This window comes from Brachypodium distachyon, chromosome 1, assembly GCF_000005505.3.
Source record: "Brachypodium distachyon strain Bd21 chromosome 1, Brachypodium_distachyon_v3.0, whole genome shotgun sequence".
Lineage (NCBI taxonomy): Eukaryota > Viridiplantae > Streptophyta > Magnoliopsida > Poales > Poaceae > Brachypodium > Brachypodium distachyon.
In genome coordinates, this window is record NC_016131.3 from 4,320,109 (window position 1) to 4,342,036 (window position 21,928).

At 46.9% G+C, this 21,928-nt stretch overlaps 4 protein-coding genes across 4 annotated transcripts; 1 reads left to right on the forward strand and 3 right to left on the reverse strand.

The window, feature by feature from the left end:
- Window positions 1-1,906: 1,906 nt before the first annotated feature.
- Window positions 1,907-4,972, reverse strand: LOC112269702. The gene is made up of 2 exons (XM_024456574.1): window positions 4,529-4,972; window positions 1,907-2,134 (listed from the first exon to the last, which is right to left on the reverse strand). The coding sequence occupies exons 1-2, from the start codon at window positions 4,935-4,937 to the stop codon at window positions 2,109-2,111; spliced, it is 435 nt and encodes a 144-aa protein (XP_024312342.1). The 5' UTR covers window positions 4,938-4,972; the 3' UTR covers window positions 1,907-2,108.
- Window positions 4,973-5,256: 284 nt separating this feature from the next.
- On the reverse strand, window positions 5,257-12,275 carry LOC100842068 (peroxisomal (S)-2-hydroxy-acid oxidase GLO1). The gene is made up of 14 exons (XM_014897083.2): window positions 12,115-12,275; window positions 10,641-10,880; window positions 10,266-10,561; window positions 9,783-9,875; window positions 9,495-9,694; window positions 8,101-8,397; window positions 7,233-7,357; window positions 6,906-6,952; window positions 6,733-6,810; window positions 6,519-6,643; window positions 6,293-6,422; window positions 6,115-6,184; window positions 5,816-6,021; window positions 5,257-5,714 (listed from the first exon to the last, which is right to left on the reverse strand). Exons 1-14 carry the CDS (start codon window positions 12,119-12,121, stop codon window positions 5,526-5,528), a joined length of 2,103 nt encoding a protein of 700 aa, XP_014752569.2. The 5' UTR covers window positions 12,122-12,275; the 3' UTR covers window positions 5,257-5,525.
- Window positions 12,276-14,396: 2,121 nt separating this feature from the next.
- LOC100846750 (probable glutathione S-transferase GSTU1) lies at window positions 14,397-15,498 on the forward strand. Its single transcript, XM_003558074.4, has one exon. It carries the CDS (start codon window positions 14,578-14,580, stop codon window positions 15,262-15,264), a length of 687 nt encoding a protein of 228 aa, XP_003558122.1. The 5' UTR covers window positions 14,397-14,577; the 3' UTR covers window positions 15,265-15,498.
- Window positions 15,499-16,309: 811 nt separating this feature from the next.
- Window positions 16,310-19,838, reverse strand: LOC100827523 (transcription factor PCF6). The gene is made up of 2 exons (XM_003559309.3): window positions 18,455-19,838; window positions 16,310-16,704 (listed from the first exon to the last, which is right to left on the reverse strand). The coding sequence occupies exon 1, from the start codon at window positions 19,665-19,667 to the stop codon at window positions 18,480-18,482; it is 1,188 nt and encodes a 395-aa protein (XP_003559357.3). The 5' UTR covers window positions 19,668-19,838; the 3' UTR covers window positions 16,310-16,704; window positions 18,455-18,479.
- Window positions 19,839-21,928: the final 2,090 nt, after the last annotated feature.

The window sequence follows — 21,928 nt, forward strand, 5'->3', positions numbered from 1 at the left end:
TAATAATGTCTCAAACATTAGAGCTAAGTCTGAACAATCAACGTCGTAATCTAGCTTCTTTTTTCTGGTTGAGCACGTTGCTTAGGAGTGGCTCTCGGGTAGATTTAAGTTCTTCGGGTCTTGCCGACCTGACGGAGCTTTCCTTTCGTGATTGGGAATATATATGTTAATAATGTCCTGATGAATATTTCATCTCCCAAGTTGGGCAGGGCTTTGCTGCGACGAGAGCAACGCACACAGTGGTCCAGATTGTTGTTTGTTTTATTCTCTGTTCGAATGGGCGCCACCCGGATTTCCCCCTTAGATTTGGTCCTATCCAACCACCGATCGCCGAACTTTGATTTGGAATCCGATCCAATCCTGCTTTTGTCTATCCTCAACCCGGCCTGCAGGTCTCTCTTCCCATCTCGCGGAAGTGACAACAACAAAAAAGTCCCACGTAAAAATGTTTAGCGGATCGCAGCTTGGGGCCCCGGAAGATGTAAAGAAGCCCATGATAACGGATGAGGCAGAGAGCTGCTGCTCCTACTTGGGGACTACGCAGGCATCGCCAAGGTGAATCTTTGGCGAAAATGTCGCGTCAAGATTTCACCGTTGGTCACTGCCTGTCTGTCGCCTCCGAAGAGATGACGGTGTCTTGGTGGGCTCAGATTGAGAACAGTCTACTCAAATCAATCATGGGTTCAGGCTAGCTAGCCTGTTCCTGATTCCCAGGCCCATTAACTGGAACTCTCATACATACAAAAAATGTGACATCTCTCCAAAAAAAATGCATCTTTTGTTCAGGGAAAAGATGCACAATTCAGAGGTGCCAACACGCCACGGTAAAGATTTCCATAGAGCAAGGAGGTGCAAGAGATGCATGGGTCCGACGAATGTGATCCAAAAATTCCCCCGCAAGTTCCTCGCAGATAGCGGGCCCAGGTTGTAAAACACCGCAAGCATTAATTAATTCCAGTGGTAATACGGGGGTACTACAACTCACCACATTTTGTTACCTGGAACCGCTAAACCACACGTCTCGCCTAAAAGTTCCTCGTACGATGAACCTAATATAGGATCGAATGCAACCGATGGACGAAAATATACGGTTTTGCTATATCTTATATCTAAGTTGCATGGCTTTTAGTGAGAGATAAGTTGATTACTTAACCGTTGTATATGATTTGTACTTTAAGATTTGAAAATGATCATGAAAAAAAGGTAAGATGAGATCTAGTCTTTTGCTTAAAAATTAGACAATTTAAATATAGCCACACTCAAAAATATATAAGGCATATAAATTTGCGGGACAAACATTTCAAAGTATGATCAAGATCAAGCTTATACGAATTAAGTAGCGAGCTCCTGGTTTCATTTAAAGAAACGGATCTACAGAAGACTTTCAGGTTCATACTTGTTCAGACTAATTACATCATTACAACCATATAACAGCAGCATAAGTTAAACTAGGCGGACGACTCGACATTACAACACGATTTTTGACAGTCTACGAAATGCAGCATCAAGCCATAAGGGCATCTCTAACAAGGGTACTTAGCAGGTACTTAAATTCTCTTTCCTACTTTTTTGTTGAGGTGTAACCAAAAAAGTTGAAGACATGGTTTTTTCCGCAAGATACCACTACTACACGGGTACCAAGACTAGAAAAGAGGATGACAGTGGGCCTGCTAGAAAAGGAAAAAATATAAAATAAAATATCTCTATATAATAAAGGAGAGATGATATTAGGATGGAGAAAAAAGTGATGACATGAAACCTATGTATCCGTGCCCCATTGAAGATGTCCTAAGTGCTTGGTTTGTGCACTTGGATCAAGAAAATGGGCTCAACAATCCAGGTGCACGTTGTTGTTTTTTAGACGAAGGAGCACGCCCCCCCATTTTAATAAGGAAATCGAGCTACAAGGTTTCAAAGTCTTGCCTCCATATTACAGAACAACACAAAATAAAAGGAAACAGACTCCAGCCTTAACTAGTCATAATTCAACAGAAATAAAGAAGAGTTCAATCCCGCGGATGGTCAACCCCCAGCCTTGTCCTGGATGCAACACTTCTAAAGCGACCAACAACAACAAATGAGCTCCCGCAAGCAACTTCCCCTTCAAGCTATTCTTCTCCAGGCCCGTCCAGAACTTAATCAAATACGAGTAACACATAAGAAAGACTAAGTTAGCACGATCCAAAGGTAACTTACATTGAAAATAAGCTTCATTTCTTGTTTTCCAAATTAACCAACATAAAGCAAAAACTCCTATTGCAATTGGCTTTCTCATATGATAAGGTAAATCTTGAACCCACACACATATTTGATTCATTGGCACATCGCTAGCTAATACAGAAGGTACGGAGTACAACACACCAGACCCCACATGAATCTAGCAACTGAACATCTAAAAAAAAGAAGGTGGTCTACAGATTCATCTAGGGGCGGAAAACACAGTTTTAGGAAGATTATCTCCGGTAAGCACACTCTTCCTAATCATTAACAAATTAAAAACCTTAAATTTAAAAGGTAACTTAATCTTCCAAAAATGCTTAAAAGGGAAACAAACTTGCATGTTTAGTAATAAGTGCAGCATACATAGACTTGACAGAAAAAAAAAACCTCTCTAATTTAGTAATCATCCACAAGAATCTCTCTCATTAGTTAGATTAACTTGTTCACATCTAGTAATTAGATCTTGAAAAAGTTTCAACAAATCACCACTCAAATGTCTACTGAATTTAAAACAGCCCCATCCTTCTTTAAAAACAACAGCTGCAGAAATATACTTCCTTTGTGTTAAACTAGCATGGTGGGAAACATCTAATCATTTTCCTTTTTTAGCATATGTAGATATGTTTTGTTATACTAACGATAGATCGTAAGAAAGTCAGAACTAATCAACCCTAGGGTATCTAGAAAAATAGAATTTACCAATACCATAATACTTAGAAGTATGGAAGTATATCAGGCCAGATCATGTTTTAAACATAGCACAAACTTTTATTTATATGGGTGTTTTAATCCATTACTAAAGATTAGATCCCGAGTCGGTTGGTCAATCAACTTTTGCATCAGACTTGTTGATTGTTTGTAAGTACCTAAGCTTAATATTTGTAATTTAATTCATACCAACTACCAACTGTTGGTCTGTACCTACGATGGTTGATCACACGTGATATACTTCACATTTGTAAACAAAATTCAAGTTCACATGCCGAAGTGTGGTGGATCGGTTGTTTGCACTGTTAGTCGTTTGTATGCAAAGTTATATTGATAGGTATGATTTTCGAGATAATAAATCATAATGCAAGCTTCACTTGATTATTATGTTGATACTCAGATTAAAGTGTAGATTATTTGAGCTAGTCGTGTGTTTTCTAGATACTTTGTAGCGATATAATGTTGTGTTTGGTTCGCTCCTCAGTCATTCACTCATAAGCAGCAAATATCTTCTTTTCTTTTCTTTTTTTGCTTACGTTATGCATGTTATATTATGCTTCAAAGAATTATCCTTTTGTTGTTTATAAGACTGTATTTATTTTGTGCGTTTTAGTTTTTTCATCCTCTTGCTCCTTAAAGTCGTCTAACGGAGTACGACTAACGGTCATGACCTGATTCATCAGTGTAATCCGAGAGTACGTACCTGACCTGATTTGGATTTGGATTCTGCTTACGTGACTTGAAAAAGATCTAACGGTCATGTTTCCATAAATCCTAGATCCAACGATAAAAATAATTCAGGTGATGTGGATCAACGTGGAGCCTCCTCTCGGTATCCCTCATATTGCTTTTAGTATATAATAGAATAGATTATACAATCTACTATATCTAAATTGAAAAGCACTGTCACCCAACCATCCATCTTCCCCAAAACAAGTTCTCATACCATTGCCCACTAATTTCCTACAGAAGTGATAAAAACAAGTCGATCTTTTACTTTTAATAACCCATGCGAGAAATGTGATCGATGCTTTCGGATTACACTGATGAATAGGCTGGTTCCTAAAATACTTATTTTTAATCATACTTTGCCAGATCCCATCCTCCTTCTCCAATTTACAAAGCCATTTACAAATTAAGCAAACAAGCATTCTTGATATTCAAATCAACCACCCCTAGTCCCCTTGGTCCTTAGGTTTGCAGATAATGGGCCAACCAAACAGATGGTATTTTTTAACATTTTCATCTTCTTGCCACATAAGCCTAGCTTGAAAAAAAAAATGTTTTCTCCAGCACACCCTTAGGAATTCTAAACATAGACATCATATACGAAGGGACATTACTCAAACAAGAGTGATAAGTACAAGTCTCCCCCGAGAAAGAAATTTGCCTTTCCAACTACTTAACTTATTCCCTACCTTCTCTTCATTTGGTTTCCATTCGGTATTTGTAAGAGTTTTATAACGCAAAGGTATAGCTAAGTATTTAAAAGGAATTTGTCCAATTTTAGAAGTAAAGATCTCAGCAAAATCAACTTTTCTCTCTACAGCCTCCCCAAAACAGAAAATTTCAACATATTAAGCCAGGTGCACGTTGTTACCACTCGGAAGATAGAAGGCGGCATAAGGGTACACAACCTCCATGTTCTCAGCAACCTCATGCACCTTCCTGAACACCATGGAGTTGGGGCAAATCATGAAAATACCGACCATGGTCCATAGGAACAGTGCATCACCTTCCTCAGCAACCCCAATGATCTTCACCGGCGGCACCACAACGAAACGAGAATCTGTATGTGGTAACGGCGCGCTGGATAGACCGGTGATGAGCCCGCTCAGATCAGTCATGCTACGCGGCAACCACACAGCGGCGGCGGCATCACGCACCCAAAAGTGCAGGTTGAGGCCCTTCGCAGCAGCGAGGCCAAGGCTCGTGCCGCCGTCCGCCTTCATGAGGCGGATGTCGCCTCCCCTCGGCCGGTCGAACGTTGCAAGGGTCTGGCTGTCCATGTCATAGGCCAGCACACGGTAATCGGACAATAGCGCAGGGCTCCAGTAGTAGCGATCACTCGGTGTTCTTTATTCCTCTATAAAAACTTGATGTTCTTTATGCGTCGTCGGTGATTGGCTTGTGATCACATCACGCAGACGCTGGAGCTAGGGCAAAAACTTGGCCATTCCAATGTTCGATCCTCACAGATGTACAGGAGTATGTTTCAGATATATTCCAGATATGTTTTTGAGACTGGAGATCGAGAAGGGAATTGAAGGACACCATAGGGGAAATGTGTGTTAACTACAGGATGGATGGGTACACGTACGTACCCAGTAGCCAGGATCGAATACAATATCGTGTAGTCCGCATGGATGCAGGTAAAATTACGAGGCATACTGCTGTCCGCTGCTCGCAAAATTATGTACGTATCTACTACGGGGGTCGCCGGCCGCGTGAACAGGCCCACGCACAGCTTGGCTACTCATCATCTTTGCCCGGTATATATATGCATCGAAGACGGCCGGTTGTTGAGATCGAGATCGAGAGAGAGCGGCGCTAGCCGGCCGGAGTAGTAGTGGACGACGGGCGGTGGGCTCATCGCATCAGAGCCTGGGCAGGGGGCGTCCGAGGCGGTCGGCCTCGGTGAAGATGTGGCGGCGCGTGATGTCGCTGAGCTTGGTGCAGCCGCCGAGCGCCATGGTGATCTCGAACTCCTCCCGCATCATCCGCAGCACGTTCCGCACCCCGGCCTCCCCCTCCGCCGCCAGCGCGAACACCACCGGCCGCCCGATCTAAAATTCACACGATCGAGAGCAAAGTAATAAGCATCCATATATATCCCCGTCCAGATCGAGTTCTAGATCCATATCGGGAGAAGGCTAATTAAGCTTACGAAGACTCCGGAGGCGCCGAGGGCGAGCGCCTTGAAGACGTCGGTGCCGCGGCGGACGCCGCCGTCCAGGAACACCGGGATGCGGCCCTGCGCCGCCGTCACCACCTCCTCCAGCGCGCTGATGGTCGCCGGCACGTAGTCCAGCTGACGCGCGCCGTGGTTCGACACGATGATCCCCGCCGCGCCCGAGTGCACCGCCAGCCTCGCTGCAAAACACATCCCACGTCAGCCTGCCCACCCCTGTTCTACGTACCCTTGACCCCCTGGTTGTACGCAAGATCAATTACTTATTTACTTACCGTCTTCTGCGGTGATGACTCCCTTGACGAGGATCGGCATGGACGTGATGCTCTGCAGCCACTTCACATCCTGCATTCGTATGGGTGTCACACGTACGATATCCCACAGTTCAGAGTCAAATGATGCAAAAACGGCCGAGAAATCAAGTGACTTCCATGCCAAGACGCTTTTAACTACCTTCCAGCTGAGGGTGCGGTCGATCTGGCCGGCGACGTAGGACGCCAGCCCGGAGTCATTGCTCTGGTCCATCTTGCCCAGGTCCAGGCCCTCGAAGTTCTTCAGCGTCAGGTTCGGCGGCAGCACGAACCTATATACACAGAAGTTCACACAACGAGTTCATCGACCTGATCTCGCAACAAAAAATTAATGCATGGCCAAGAACCCCGGATGGATGGAACCGGACCTGTTCTTGATGTCGGCTTCGCGGCGGCCGAGGCGCGGGGTGTCCACGGTGAGCGCGATGGCCTTGAACCCGGCCTTCTCGGCCCTCCTCACCAGTTGCTCCACCACCTTCCTGTCCTTGTACACCTGCAAATCACCGTCCGTGCAACCACATTGTAAGCAAATAAAGACCATCAGCTACATATACCATCTGTTTCAATTGAGACATGGCTTACGTAGAGCTGGAAGAAGCGGATCCCCGGCCCAGTCGAGGCGACCTCCTCCACGCTCGACGTGGCCCACGATGACAGCGTCTGCAACAAAAACACATCCAAAAAGTGTCAACCCAGGATCGATCTTACAGACCTCTTGGAAGAAATATATAACGTGCCATTCGACACGAACGTACCATTACAGTTCCTGCCGCTGACGCTGCCCGAGCCGTTGCGTACTCTCCTGAGAAGACAGACACACGCCCAGGGTCTCAGATCAGTTAGCTCCAAGGAACTTAACATATGTTGCATAATAAATCAACTTTGGTTCTACGATTATGTACTACTCCCTCCGATTCTAAATTGTTGCCGAAATATTACATGTATCTAGACGCTTTTTAAGAACAGATACATTCATATTTGGACAAATTTGAGTCAAGAATTTAGAATCAGATGGAGTAGTAGTTACAACTTTGAAATTGATTGCAAGGATGACAGAGTGCTGGGGTTAAGGGCGTGCGTACCTTCTGGGTGTGCCATCTTCTGAAAGGCAGTGGGAGAAATCATGATGGGCATGGATATCTTGAATCCAAGAACAGATGTGGTCATGTCAATATTGGCAACGTCGATCAGTATGCGAGGGCGGAACCTGGGCAGAATATATTACAGTTAGTGATCTTGGAATTGTTAGGTAATCCCGTTTCTAAATTCTTGTCGTTGTTTTAGTTTAAATTTGTACTAAAACAACAACAAAAATATAGTATCAGAGGTAGTAGATAGATATTAGCTAGCTAGAGCTCTTTAAAGGATTCATTTTGTTGCGATTTTACTACTGGACTTGTGAACCGATTTCTTTCCTTTTGCATTGAATTTCTGAATACAGCTCTGAAAACTGAAAAGCAGCCATGACAAATGGAACAACATCCAGGACCGGCTACTAAATTTTATAATCTCTAAAATCATAAAACCATATTTGTAGGTTCACCAACTTTAGAGGAATTTTTATCATTTCTCAAAAAGTGACGTTTGAAGCACATGAGAGCAAAACGGAGAACACGGTCGTGTGGGATACGTGCGCATGTGTTCATCTCCCTTGTAATCACGAAAAAAGATACACCTGAAAGCAATATATGTAGAGGTACCCTCCGACACTACTTAGTTCGACCAAATGAACAAAAATTTCAAAATCACATCGCTTTTTGCAAACTGGTTCATCTGTTCGAACTAAAAAGGGTTCGTGGGTACCCTAATGTGATAACCTCTTCGCAGCCTTAAATATATGTAACCCCGTTTCGAAAAGAAACAAAGCAATATTATGCAACTATTCAAAGGCTAATACAACTTACTTTATTGAAAAATCAAGAAAATTAACGTGAGATAAGGTAAGCTTACAGGATCCTGGAGAAGGCCTCCCGGTTCTCCTTGAGCGTCCACTCGTCCTCGGCGCCTGACGCGTAGTAGTCGTAGGCCATCTTGGGCAGCTTCTGCTTGGCGATGGCCTGGTACTCCATCACATTGGTGACCTCCCCCATTTTCTCTCTTCTTCTCCGGCAGCACTCACACCACGTACTCTGCAACCAACAAAACCAGGAGAAGCAGAAGAAGAAGGGAACGGGAGGGAGTGGTGGGGGTGCGATTGATCCGGGTGATATATAGCGAGGAGATGGGCGCTGCGCATGGAGACAAAGATTTCAGGGGGAGACGTGGAGACCGGTGAGAGGGAAAGGGGAGAGGAGGTTACGGATGAGCTATTGGAGGTTGGGGTGAAGTGTGGCTCCTCCTACACTGCTTCCTCATCCACTTGACATCATCCTCGTTGCAAATGGAGGAACGCAATAAAAGGAGCTCGTTTTTCTGTTTTTTGGTGTTTAGTTGGAGCGGGTTATCTTCTCCCTGCCCCGACCTTGTCACGGAAAACTGTGGGCGAGCAGCGTGGCGGCTCCATCATATTCCTCGCTGGAGACTCCAGATCCTGTGGCGTCGTAGTGGTGGTGATTGCTTGTTAACAAGTGGATAACATGCAAATCTTCTCCTCCATCTTGGTCATAAACAGTACAGTCTATCACAACTTAACAACAATTTTTCATCATGCCATCTGATTTTAACAAGGCAAAAGTTCAGCCTATGGAACGAATCTCATGCCCGACTTTTTAGATATACGACAGTCAGCCACATTTGTCATCCTCACAATTCCCGTGTAAGAAAAGGAACAGCATACTTCAGCTTCAGAGCTCAGAATACGTTTCAACTTACAGACAAGTTTTAGGCACCACACAGCTCACAATTACACATAGCATGAGCTTCTGCTGGAGCTGGAGACCTTATCTGTCCAGCAACAACTATTTCCAAGGGGATGCTGCGAACTCTGCTGGCAAAAACAACTGTGAGAAAAGAAAATAATTCCATGACCTGCTCACCATGAGTCATCATTCTTTATACTAATTAAAATAAACTTTTATTATTGACAATATATGGAAAACAATCATATTGTGGTCTCCTTTTCCAGACAAGGTCTGGTGATATTTTACTCTGTTATCAGGAAAGCACTGCTTTACTAGCTCACATTTCTCACAGTTGCAAACTCTTTGTAACAGAATTACATGTGTATATACTAGGGAAGAAATCATGATAAATACAGAGAGCTTTAGAAATTACTTGGTTTCCCCCCTCTAGTTCAGATGCAAAATACACCTGAACATAAGTCAGCAGATTTTTCTCCCCGAGCAAACTCATCAACCTAATCTCAAAAGAACTGTCAGTGTAACTGCACACGTATAGCACCTTACTTTCCCCTGCCATCCCCGCTCCAGACATTGTCCCAGGAGTTGTTAGCTTTGGGTTCCTCAACGAACTGCTGGCCTGATCCCTTGAATGATGGAGATTCTGCACCCTGAACCCTGCCCTTCTTTGGTTTTGTTTTGAACCCCAGCAAACGTAAAACGAATCTTGCAAGCTCACTATAAAGCATTCCAGACTTGTCACATAGCTGTGCAATAATATCATCGGATCAGCATCCAGGAAGAGCTTAAGAAACATGCTTGAGTTCAAATGCAAAAGTACTCATCAAACTATACCTGTAAAAGAGCCGTGATGAAGCTGTGAAATGCCTGGGTGTTTTGGCTGATAAGGAAAGCAACTCGCCCAGAGAAGTTCACAATTCCATGCATCTGCAATCAATGAAAAACAAAGTTAACAGAATGTTCTCCCATGACATACATCACAGGTTACACCATTGACATACCAAGATTGATTTTCTTAATGCACAAGATGCAAAGAATAAACTGTAAGTTGAACAATAGTCACAGCATATATTTAGATCTTTACCTAGTAGTCGAACCTGTTGAGGTACCCTATTTCGAATTTCATAGGGATCAAACAATCATGACATGGAAGCACATACAGGCTAAAGAAGCAAGTTTACTTCCACAAAAAGTTTAAGAACAGCAGCACCACCATAGGTAGGAGATTATTCAATGCGGAACCATGATCAACTTACAGAGGAAAATTGAAACTAATAAATGTCTAATTCAATCGTCAGTTAGTAGAAAATGCATTACCACTCGTAGGAAGGAGACCCAGAAACCTGGGGGTGGTGCTGGAGGGCCAAAAGAATCCGGACCCTGATTGTAAGGACCCATGCCCATACCACCATAGGGATTTCCTATCCCGTTACTATAGGTTGACCCAGCATACATTCCAGAACCTCCATATGGACCACCATACATTCCAGCACCTCCATATGAACCGCCATAACCTCCCCCATAACCCGAATACATGTTATTTCCATATAGCCGGCTGCTACTAGAAGCCCCACCGAATCCACCATATGAGTTATATGTACTGGCGCCATAGCCTGCATATGGAATGAGAAGTTGTCATTTTAAGCCAAAAAGAGCATAAAATCGTTTAAGCATGCATCGATTATTGATTACCCCCATAAGAATTTCCAAATCCTTGCTGCTGCTGCCAAGGGCGTGGGGGCACAGGCCTTGAAACTGTATTATTTACACCGAGGGCAGCATTGCTCTGAGCAGCAGAAACAACTTCCCCAGGTTTTGCTGTTCCAGAAGCCTCAACGATGTCGCTTGTGGTACCTCCAGATGGGGGCTTGAAAGGCGCTGGACCAGATGAAGTGCCAACGCGTTCCCATGGCTTTGGTGGTGGATTAGTTCCTGAAAATCACAATCATGACAGAATGAAGGAATTCTTCTAACTACGAGGAGCCATGCATTTACATGCACATTGAACAACAATCTGAGCTGGATGCTTAGGGAAACTGTAGTAAAAGGCATAAATACCAGCCAGCCATGAATTATTTAGGAACAAAATATCGATTACCCTACACAAGTTTGCACAAAAAAAATTAGCATACACAAGAAATGAGTATGACCATGAGTAACTATCAAAGAAAAAATAGTACCTCCAAGAACTGATTCACAAATGCAATAGTTACACCTCCAGGAACTACCATTTACTAATATCCGAATGAGCAGGAACAACATATTACAGTGCAAGATTTGCAGGTCAATCCAATAGGTTTGCTCTTTAATTACATATTTCCATGCAAAACCCTAAACATGGCAAACCTTTACTAGGGAAAGCACTCTCTTGCAATCGTTTTGTTTCAAGGAATCTATTACTAGTGATATTTTGAAAACGCTTAGTACTAAATTAGCCATTCTCCGACATATCCAAATTCTCAAGAACGAGAACAAAAAGACACACACAGATGTAGACTCGGTCAGGGTTTCCACGGATAAGGAATACAACATGTGTGAGTATAACTACTAATGGGCCTTCATAAAATGCATTTGCAAGTATTTTTATACTCCATTGTAGAGTATTTCTTAAATCCTAGTGTGATTAAATGTGAGCCATCAGCCCCACTAGATTTATCACAACTTTACCATCCTCCCATGATGTACCCAATCATGTGCCCTCCTTGCAAACGATAGCGGTAGGGTCCCCGAAATCATCAAGATGATCTAGCATCTCAATTTTCAATGCAAGCAGCGGTTACACCAGAACTAAGTCAGCTAACACATCCACAAAATATTGGCATAAGTTGATGAGATCTACAAATTCGAGACAAATGATCAGAAACATGTAGCTTCCTGAGGCACGATCTCGGTTACTGGTTCCTACAAGCTCCTGAGCATAATCGCTGGGGATAGCCAAAGCTGACATGCCCGAACGATCCATTATTACCTACCGCACAGAAACTTCAGGCCCAATTGCTAGCCGAGGCTGACACCCCCGAACGAATCGGCGCAAATACCAGCCGCAGAGACGAAAACCGCGCTAAAAGATCGACTCCTCTCTTCCTCCGTCGTGGCGTGGCCTAATCGATCCAAGTATCCAACTACTACACAAATGAGGGGATCCGCTGGGAGTTAGGCGACGAACCTGCCATGGCGCGGGGTGCTCCTCCCCCCTTTCCGCCCGATAGATCGCGCGACGCCCGCACGAGTCCCGTAACCGGTGGTCGGCGGAGCCGTGAGCTATCTCGCTTGTTTCGCCGGAGTCGTCGGAGAAGACGATCTCAGGTGGGTGAAAACGAGGAAGTGGCCGCCCACGCTGTGCCGCCGTTCTGGTCCCGTTTCCGGGCTCCCTGTGCCTGCGCGTACGCGTTCGGGAGATTGGGCTCGGGTCGCAGGTCGCATCGCGTGCCGTTGGTTCGGACTTGACCGTTGACTCGACTTTCCAAGGCCTTTCTCATATGGGCTGGACTGGGTAGATATTTGATCCACGGCCTGATTTTCCTTGGGTTTTGGCCCCAAATCGTTATCAAATTTGCTCTATTTGCTAGCCCATCGTTTCGTGCGCCTCGTCTTTGCGCAGCAGTGTGGCAAAGCCTTGTTCTAAGAAAAACAATGCGGCTCCCCTTGTTTGCCTACAATGCAGAGAATTGATTTTTGTAATAAAGGAAAAGAAAAGTATTTCTTTCTGACCAAAGAGAATTTGATGAAAAGAAATTGGATGGGATCCTCTATTTGTTCTTTTTCTGATCAGGTGGAAACTGCTAATCACCTGTTCTTTACATGTGTTGTTGCCGTTGTCTCGCGAGTGGTGGGCTCTCTCTTTGCTTACTCGCTGGTTCCTAATTCACTTTGGCGGTTCTTCGTTTGGATGCATTCCTTTTTGCCCGGGGGGGGGGGGGGGGGGGAGGGTGGGGGCGTTTCTATATGGCTGGTCTTGCTACGGAACCGTCGTAACAAAGTGACTTTCGAGAAATACATGCTAAGAACTCCTTTTGAGATTGTGTTTTCGGCCTGTGCACACTTGCTGTCTTGGGCAGGATTGCAGAAAGCTGGGGACGTGGATCTGCTCCGGGAAGGCGGGAAGACGTTGGTCGTTGATGCTCAGAATCTGATGCGACGACTGGGTGAAGGATCTGTTACTGCTGTGGCTGGTGGTGGTGGTGGGGTGGGGGGGGGGGGGTTGACTCAAGTGTGTTATTGTTCTTTTGCTACCCTGTTTTGCGTCATGCTGCTGATGTAATCGTTACTGCTTGTGATGTAATTGTTCTTGCACTCTGATAGGGCCTGTAGTTTTTAGGGAGCAGGTTTTCGTCCCATAGTCAGGCTTCCGACTGCGGGGTTTGGTCAGTGGGTTTCCTGCTCCAGTGTAGTTTCCTGGTTTATCTCTCCCATCTTTGCTCTACTTCTCCTTTTGTGGTTCGTTGGTTCGGAACAACGCTGTATTTCCGTTATGTTAATAATGGAAAGGGGAGAGATCCGGGTTGTAAAAGAAAAGTATTTATCTATCAAGACTTTCTAAAAAATTACTCCTACTTATGTATGGTTGGATGAAAATCCTATTTCTCAGATCATCAACCCTAATTACAGGTAGGCGGAGCCAGGATTCCGAGGATGTTACTCCAAATCAGTAAAGATTATCCAATAAGACCCAAGCCAAATCTTCTAAGACACTAAAATTAGCAAACAAAAAAATCAGCCCAGGGCTGGCTCGGCCCCTGATTGCAGGCATAGACTGAAGACCTTCATGCGCTAACCAACGCAACCAAAGACCGATCCGATTGATATAAAGAGCTAACAATTCAGTTATACTTCAACACTCTTTCTCACATGTGGCTCCCGCAGGCTAAACGTGGACCGAAAATGAGCTGCAATTCAATTGCGACCGTCGGCTCTTGAACTTGAGACCTCTTAGCAGCTCGGATACCATAAAAAAGTATCATGCGTCAGGCAATCGCAACCAAAAAAGGGATGGTAATTGAAAGGTTAGGCAATATTTCAACATGAACTACTCCTATTCCATAGAAAAGCGGGAAAAAAACAAACTGTTCGTTCCCAAGGTGCCAATAGATTAGCCATTTTCCGGACAAGACCGTAGGCCAGCCAGCACCCTCTTTCTCGCTTTCTGTAAAATGAAAATGGACCAAAGTGCAAGGCCAGTCAGTGGTGGGCCGGCTGGCTTCTGCTGTCGTCACCACATATCACATCTTTGTACCACTGCCCGTCCCGATCTTCTGAGCCCGACGTGGCCGCTGCCCGCCGGTGCTGTCTTCCGGGCCACCCATCTACTCCGTACCCACGTGCTTCAAGTACATCCCAGACCCGCCCGTGACGCCAGCGCTGACAACCAAGCCCCAGAATTCTCCGGTTGCCTCGTTCGCACCGGCCGTTTCCATTCTGTGTTTGATTTTGCCATCTCCTCGCTCAAATTCTCACAAAATCTTCATAGCACTAGAGTGTTCTGGAAGGAAACACACACGAGGCCACCCCTCTCTTCTCCCCTATAAATCCCAAGCCCCTCTGCCTTCATCCTCACACACTTGACCACCCGTACAAAGGAACACACACACAACACACAATCGAAATCCACAGAGAAAGAAAAGATCCGGCAATGGCGGGCGAGAAGAAGGGCCTGACGCTGCTGGACTTCTGGGTGAGCCCGTTCGGGCAGCGGGTCCGGATCGCGCTGGAGGAGAAGGCGCTCCCCTACGAGTACGTGGAAGAGAACCTCCTGGCCGGCAAGAGCGAGCTCCTCCTCCGGTCCAACCCGGTCCACAAGAAGATCCCCTGCCTCCTCCACGACGGCCGCCCCGTCAACGAGTCCCTCATCATCGTCCAGTACCTCGACGAAGCCTTCCCCGACACCCGCCAGCTTCTTCCCCCCCACGCCGCCGCCGACCCTTACGCGCGCGCGCAGGCCAGGTTCTGGGCCGACTACGTCGACAAGAAGGTCTACGACTGCGGCACCCGGCTCTGGAAGCTCAAGGGGGAACCCCAGGTGCAGGCGCGGGAGGAGATGAAGGAGATTCTGAGGACCCTGGAGGCGGAGCTCGGGGAGAAGGAGTTTTTCGGTGGGGAACACGGGTTCGGGTTCGTGGATGCCGCCTTCGCGCCGTTCACGGCGTGGTTCCATAGCTATGAGAAGTTCGGGGAGTTCTCCTTGGAGGAGGTTGCGCCGAAGCTGGCGGCGTGGGCGAAGCGGTGCGGCCAGCGGGAGAGCGTCGCCAAGAGCCTCTACTCGCCGGAGAAGGTGTATGAGTTCATCGGCGTGCTCAAGAAGAAGTACGGCGTCGAGTAAGCTGCCTGCCGGTTTGGGGGTAAACAAAAAATTTAGCGGTTCGGTGCGTGTGATGCGTGAGGATTTGTTAAGATTTGTTGTTGTTCGTGGAGTGGAGCGTTCGTGTGGGTAGCGGTTGTTTGGTTGCGTGTGTGTTTTGGGTCCGTGCCGCGTGTTGTGTTGTGGGGGAAGCATCGAGTTGCCTCCTGATTCTATTGCGGGGAATAATAAAGGCTTTGCCGTTTTGGTGATGACGATGAGATGTTCTGTGTCGCATTCTGTTTCAACGTTTCAGGACTACCTGAGACTAGAACTACCGCTGACTAAGAGTTTTTTTCAAACAGCTGGTAGTGTCTCAACAAGAGATTCATGCTGAAAGCCGCTGATTAAGAGTTTTGACCAAACAGCTGGTAGTGTCTCAACAAGAGATTTATCGCCGCAAGTAAATGGAAAGTTCTCAATTTTTTGCGATTTTTGCGAATGCGCTGGATGCATGCAGGGCGGGATAGGAGGGATAAATAAATTCTGAAGGTTCAAGATAATCTAGGAGCAGCAGGCTGGGTTTGAGCTGATGCCGAAGAAGCGAGTGAATTCGGCTTCGGCCCATTTATCTTCATGGGCCTTCTCAGAATTAAACAGAAACGTTCATCGGCAGCTTATCTATTGCTTCCGGTCTCCGGACCTGTTCTTTGGGGAGCCCATTGTATGCTCGTGTTTGCGGATTGGGTACGGGCCGAGCCAGGAGATTCTATCGGCCCACGCTGGGAGCGGTGCCTGCGAGTCCCTCCCGTCCGTTCGTGGCATGGCGCACGTCGGGGTCCAGCGCGCGAACGCCAAGGAAGACCCATCTGAAATTCTGTATACTGCTACAGTACCAAAACACGACGCCAAACGAGCAGGGCAAACAGCGCACGCGATTGCAAATGCAGAGCAGGCCTCGTTCTCAGCTCGAGAGAGACCTGGATATCATCACTTCCCGACCACTTCTTCTTTTTTCCAAAGTCCCATGTCCCAACCACGATCTGCATCGGAACGACAAGTAATGCGAGACGGAGGAGGATGCAGATGCTTTCCAACGACCAACTTATTACTCTGTTTTATTGTAAAAACATCCAACGACGGACTAGTTTTGTTTCTCCCAAACTTCAGAACGGCCTAGCCCCAACACGGGGTCCACATGAATCCACACGACATAGCGCACTAGGTTTGGAAAAACACAAAGGATTACAGCCCCAACAACGGGGCGCGCTTGCGAGTCTTTTGTCGAAACTCTGGTCTCTCGCAAAATCGGTTTCCATGAGGCAGCAAGAGAAGAGATAATAAGGCGCAACGCAATGCCAGATTGTCGCAATGATCGATATTCCAGCTCCAAGAACACGGGTGGTTGTCGCGGTAAAACTTCAGAACGGAAGGTGGGCTATTATTTGCCGGACACAGCTTCAAAATCGATGCCTTCGGTTCCTGCAGAGTTGACAACGATGATGATTGAGAGATGCCAAATAAGTTACTAATTAAGTGAACAGCAAATTGTAAAGATAACTTTTTCTGTCAAGATGTCAAATATGCAATGGTACTATATACCGTACTGTATATAGACTGTAAAGTAACTACGGAGTACCAAACATTGGGGAGGCAGAAGTTGTGATGAGACTTTGAGGGAGCAATTTTATATAGGAGTACTATGAGATCGGAGATGGTGGAGACTGACATAGTGGCATCTGATACTTCACCCATATGGTGCTGCAGTAGTACTATTGACTTTAGTTTGCATGCAAAGCTGAAACTACGTACAATGAACAGAAACATTCACCATTCTGTCTGCATACAATGAACAGAAACTACGTACTATGAGATCGGAGATGGTCTGTAATGCTCAAGTTTGCACAGGTGTACTAGGTCCCCATTGCCCAGCCAGCAACCACTTTGCCAACATCTCAAGCTACGTTTACAACCAATAAGGCTGACTAGCTTAGTGTCTAACTCACTCTGGATAGCACAGTATCAGTAGCAAGGCTTAAGGGGCCTCAATGCTACAGCAAAGATAGATGAAATCATGAAAGTGAACCAGTTGTTGATGATAAACTTTTTGTGGACAAAATTAGTAACTGTGGCCTTGAGAATGGTATAATATTATGGTCATCATACTATGACAATACACCCAGAAAAGAGTTTGTTTCTATAACTACTATGTAGGACTGCAACAGTGGATTGTTGAGAGCAGTTCTAACTCATGGACGAGTTGAATCGCTGTACTTAAGGTGCCGCAAGCTACTCACTGTTCAGTGTCCACCAAGTTTCTAAAATGATTTGGTGACGAGAAAACAACTTAATTCTAAACTGTACTAGTCAACCTGGAACCCATTTTACTTCAGCTATCCTGGGGTCACAGTCAACAGTTAAAGCTTTCGTGGAAATTCAAATGTTCAATATCTTGAATACTCAGGATCCTTGAAAAGTAAAGCCATGTCATTGTCAGGAAGTGATAAAATCTTCACTAACATGTTCAATCCCTGACAGTAGATGCAGATGTCTTGCTGAAAAGGTGAAACCTAACATCTCAGCTAGAGAACTTTACTGAATATAGCAGTCATTTAATTAGTACTTCCTCCGCCCCACAAAGATGAGCTAGTTCAAATCTGTGCCAATCTTTATGGGACGGAGGGAGTACTAGTATAATGCCTATGTAGCTATCTAAAAAAAACTATTTCTACACAAATTCACTACAGTGATAGCTGCAGACTGCTCTAGTATTCAGCGTTTCAGTTCTAGTTTTATCCATCGTGCATCTTGGATTCCCACGGTCTTTTTCCATGCAACGGTAGTACGTAGCTAGGGCTCACAACAAATTTAATACACATTAAAAGTGCAATGCCCGGCGACCGGCCGGTCTCCTATGAAGCAAAAACCATCCCCGATGAGGAGCAATTGACACCTGTTTGGCCAAAACATGCAAAGTTGGAGCGAAATGCAGGCCTGCCGCGCCTAAAGTTTTGGCACGTACCCGTCTATTTGAACACAAACAGAAGCTAAAATGTGCAGATCGAAGGACACGATGGATCAGGCCACCTCGAGCGCTACAAAGAAAAGATGGTAATCATACGAAAACGACAATCTAGTCTTGAATAAGGGTATAATACGTCAGGGGTGTTGGCCTCCTGTCGATCTAAAAAAAACGTCAGGGGGTTGGGAGATTTTTTGGGCACTTAATTACCTTTGGATAATTCTCGGTGTAGTGATCAGTTCTGGCTCTTCTCCTCCATCCGGAACCCGTTCCAGAGCTGCAATGGCGGCGTTCCGGTGAGGTGGCGGTTCTCCGACGAGGGGTGCGCGGCCAGGGCAGCGGCTGGATCATACAAGAAGGGAGGGCTCGGGCCGTCGAGCTCATAGAGCTGGAGCTGGTTTGAAAAGTACTGTGACCTGGAGTTGGACTGAAGGGTCCCCCTGCTGTTGCTGCCGACGCCGCCGCCCGTGAAACCCGACGACATGGAGAAGTCGAGGCTGTAGTCTCCGGCCGGGGCCGGGGCCTGAGCGGATGCCGCAGCCAGCACGCCCTGGACGAACGAGAAGGGCGCGATCTCGCCCGTGGAATTGGCGGTGGGGAAGCCGACCGGCCGCACGGGCAGGAGCGGCCGCGCGGGCGCCATGCCGAGCGGAGGCGCATTGCCGAATCTGAGGCCGGCGCACGCCGCGTCTTGCGAGGCTCCTCTGTTGTTGTTCCCAGGGTGCGCCGCGAATCCGACGGGGCCCGCGGCGGAAAGCTGCCGCTGCTGCTGTCGGTACCAGGATTGGATGTGCTCGGCGGCGGCAATGGCGTTGCCGCTGAGCAGCTCGGTGAAGGAGGACGCGGCCTGCGCGGATCCGGGGGCAGCGGCGACGGTGACGACGGCCCCCTTGTGCTGCTTGTCGCGGGCGGCGTCGGAGCGTGAGAGCGAGAGGTCGGACTCTGAGGTGGTGCTGCTGCTGCCCTGCTGGAGCAGCAGCGGCTTCTTCCCCTTCTTGGTGGCCTGCTGGGCGTCGTCGGCGGGGAAAGGGAAGGAGAAGGCGGTGGGGTCGAGGGGCGGGAGCTTGGCGATGGCGTGGGAGGCGGCGTCGAGGAGCCAGTCGACGGCCTTGCTGGGCTGGTCGAAGCCGAGGCGGTCCTGCAGGTCGTAGAACTGGATGGCCGTGGGCACCGCCAGCCGCACCCGCCGGTCCCGGACCCCCTTCGACGTCACCACCTTGCTGTGCCGGTCCTTGCCGCCGTTCGCCCTCCCGCGGCAGATCCGCGACGCCGACGCCGTCGCGCCACCGCTCTCCCTCTCGCCGCGCCCGCGCTTGCCTCCTCCTCCTCCGCCGCCGCCGCGCCGGCCCCCCGCCGCCGCGCCCTGGCCCCCAGCTGCAGCCATCTCTCCTGACGCGCCGTCCTCCATCTCAGACTCGCACATACTACGCCAGCGAGGAACACAGCAGGCCCTTTTATTACGGAGGCTGGCTGCGGCTCCTCCTATACCCTGGCGCTGTTGTGTGTGTCAGAGCTGGCAACGGCAAACGCCCGCCGCGGCTGCCTCGGCCTCGCGCGTGCGTATTTGGGAGTGAGTTTGAGTTGTGACGATCTTATCCCTGCCCTTAAAATTTGCTTCTGCCTTTTCTACCCCCGGCCCGATGTCGTTTCGCCAGCCCTCTCGCTCTCTCTCTCACGCGCGGCAGCGCAGCGGCGGCGGCGGCTGCCGCAGGCTTTACGCGAGGGGGGAGGGGCCCGGCCCCCGGTGTCAGATCCGCAGCAGCGCAGCGCTGCAGCCTGTACTGGGTTTCCGATGCCCTGCCGTCTAGCAGCCTAGCTTTAGCTAGCTTGGCCGTGCTGATGCGACTCTAGGTAGGCGGCCGGACTCTAGCTACACCAGTTACTTAGCGCCGTCTACCGGGGATCGCACCCTTCCGTCAATGATCCGACCGCTGTGGATGATGTTTTTTTAAAAAAAAAATCATATTTCCTCCCACCCGCATTACTTGTCGAAATATTACATGTATCGAGACGCTTTTGAAACGTAGTACATCCATATTCGAGCAAATTTGAGACAAGTAACATGGGTTGACGAGAGTATTAGTTTCAAAGAAATCAAGATATTCTTGTAAGAAATATGTATGAAAACGCTCAAGTTGATCCATTCAACTTCCTAGCTAGGGGCAAATATGTCAAAACAAAACTAGAGAGCAGACGCAATCGGCAAGAGAAGATAAATGAGTGGAATGTGGAAACTCGGTCGTGTCTGCTACGGACTGAGCTGTCGCATATGTTACTGAGCCATGCGCAGTTATTGCCTTGTCGTGTCTGTGCGCGAGGGGATAATATGGAATGGAATGTGACGTTACCGAGTCGTTCGAAAAGATATCGAAGCACATGCTGGATATGAGCAGCACAATCGCTAGCATTGTTGGAGATTGGTTTCTGCTGAAATGAGCTGGAGGCGGCAAAAAGATACTAAATAATCCCTCCATTACACAAAGGTTGGTGTATTTTGTTTTGTTAAGACAAGCCTTTGACCAATGAAAACTCTATTGATATGTGTTTTTTCATATATGAAATTTATATTAATGGATTCGTTTTTAAAAGTTCTTGCTAATGATCATGGTTTTATATCATATAACTTACATATTAATAGAGTAATTTTTGATCAAATGCTTGTCTTAACGAAACAAAATATGCCAATCTTTGTGAAATGGAGGGAGTAATATGTCGTTTGTAGTTTCCGCTAAAATGGGCTGGAGCTAGCAAAAAGATATTGAATACAAAAACAGTCATGTCTAGTATGAGGCCACGACAAAGGTGTGTGTGCTCCTCCCTTCCTCACGCGTGTCGCGGAATAGCCTGTAAACACGTCACTGGTGCATGCACTTCATTGTTGCTTCCGTTGTCTTGCGTTCTTCGATCTCTATGTTGAAACCTAGTGTCATCATGCTCCACAAGAGATGAACCATTTGATGTGGCCTCTTGTATCATTCCTTTGGCACCTCAAATTCCGCACGTTTGATTTCTTGACCCACATGTTTCATGAGGTTGTATTTTTTGAGGCAATCAAAAAGAAGGGGGGGGGGGGGGGTCGAGGGCCGGCGGCCGGATTCTCCGTTGTGTTACCTGAAGACGATGCGTTCGAAATGATGGAAGACGAAATGACACGGAAAAAAAACTGATCGGGTGATTTTGCCAAGGGGTTAAGTGCAAAATTGGGTTTAAGTGGATGATTAATTCCACACGTTTGATCTGGATCCAACAGCCCACGATGAAAATTTGCGCATTTTGCAATGAATACCCATTTTCACTAGATACTTTCTTTCTTCTTTTGCAAAGTTTAGTGCGTAACTCAATTTAATAGAGTAAACATTTTGTAAGATTCTTTTTTCCTTTTTTTTTCAATTTTGCCTATTAGTGATGTACTCTTTACGTTCTAAATATTGTCACTGTTTTAGCAGCAATTAGTTTTATGTTTCGTGCTCTCACTGCTTTTTCTTGATGCACTTGCACGTGATGGCAACTAGGCACCACTCATCGAGGTCAAATCATTGGATGTGTCATTTCCATGCAAGCGTCCACGCCCCCACGGCAGCATCCATAAAACCCCATGTAGGCCATGGATGTGATTGTTCTCGATTCGTAAAGCACCAAATTAACCCGGCGCCCAATAAAGTCCCCCCCAACGACGACGCACCG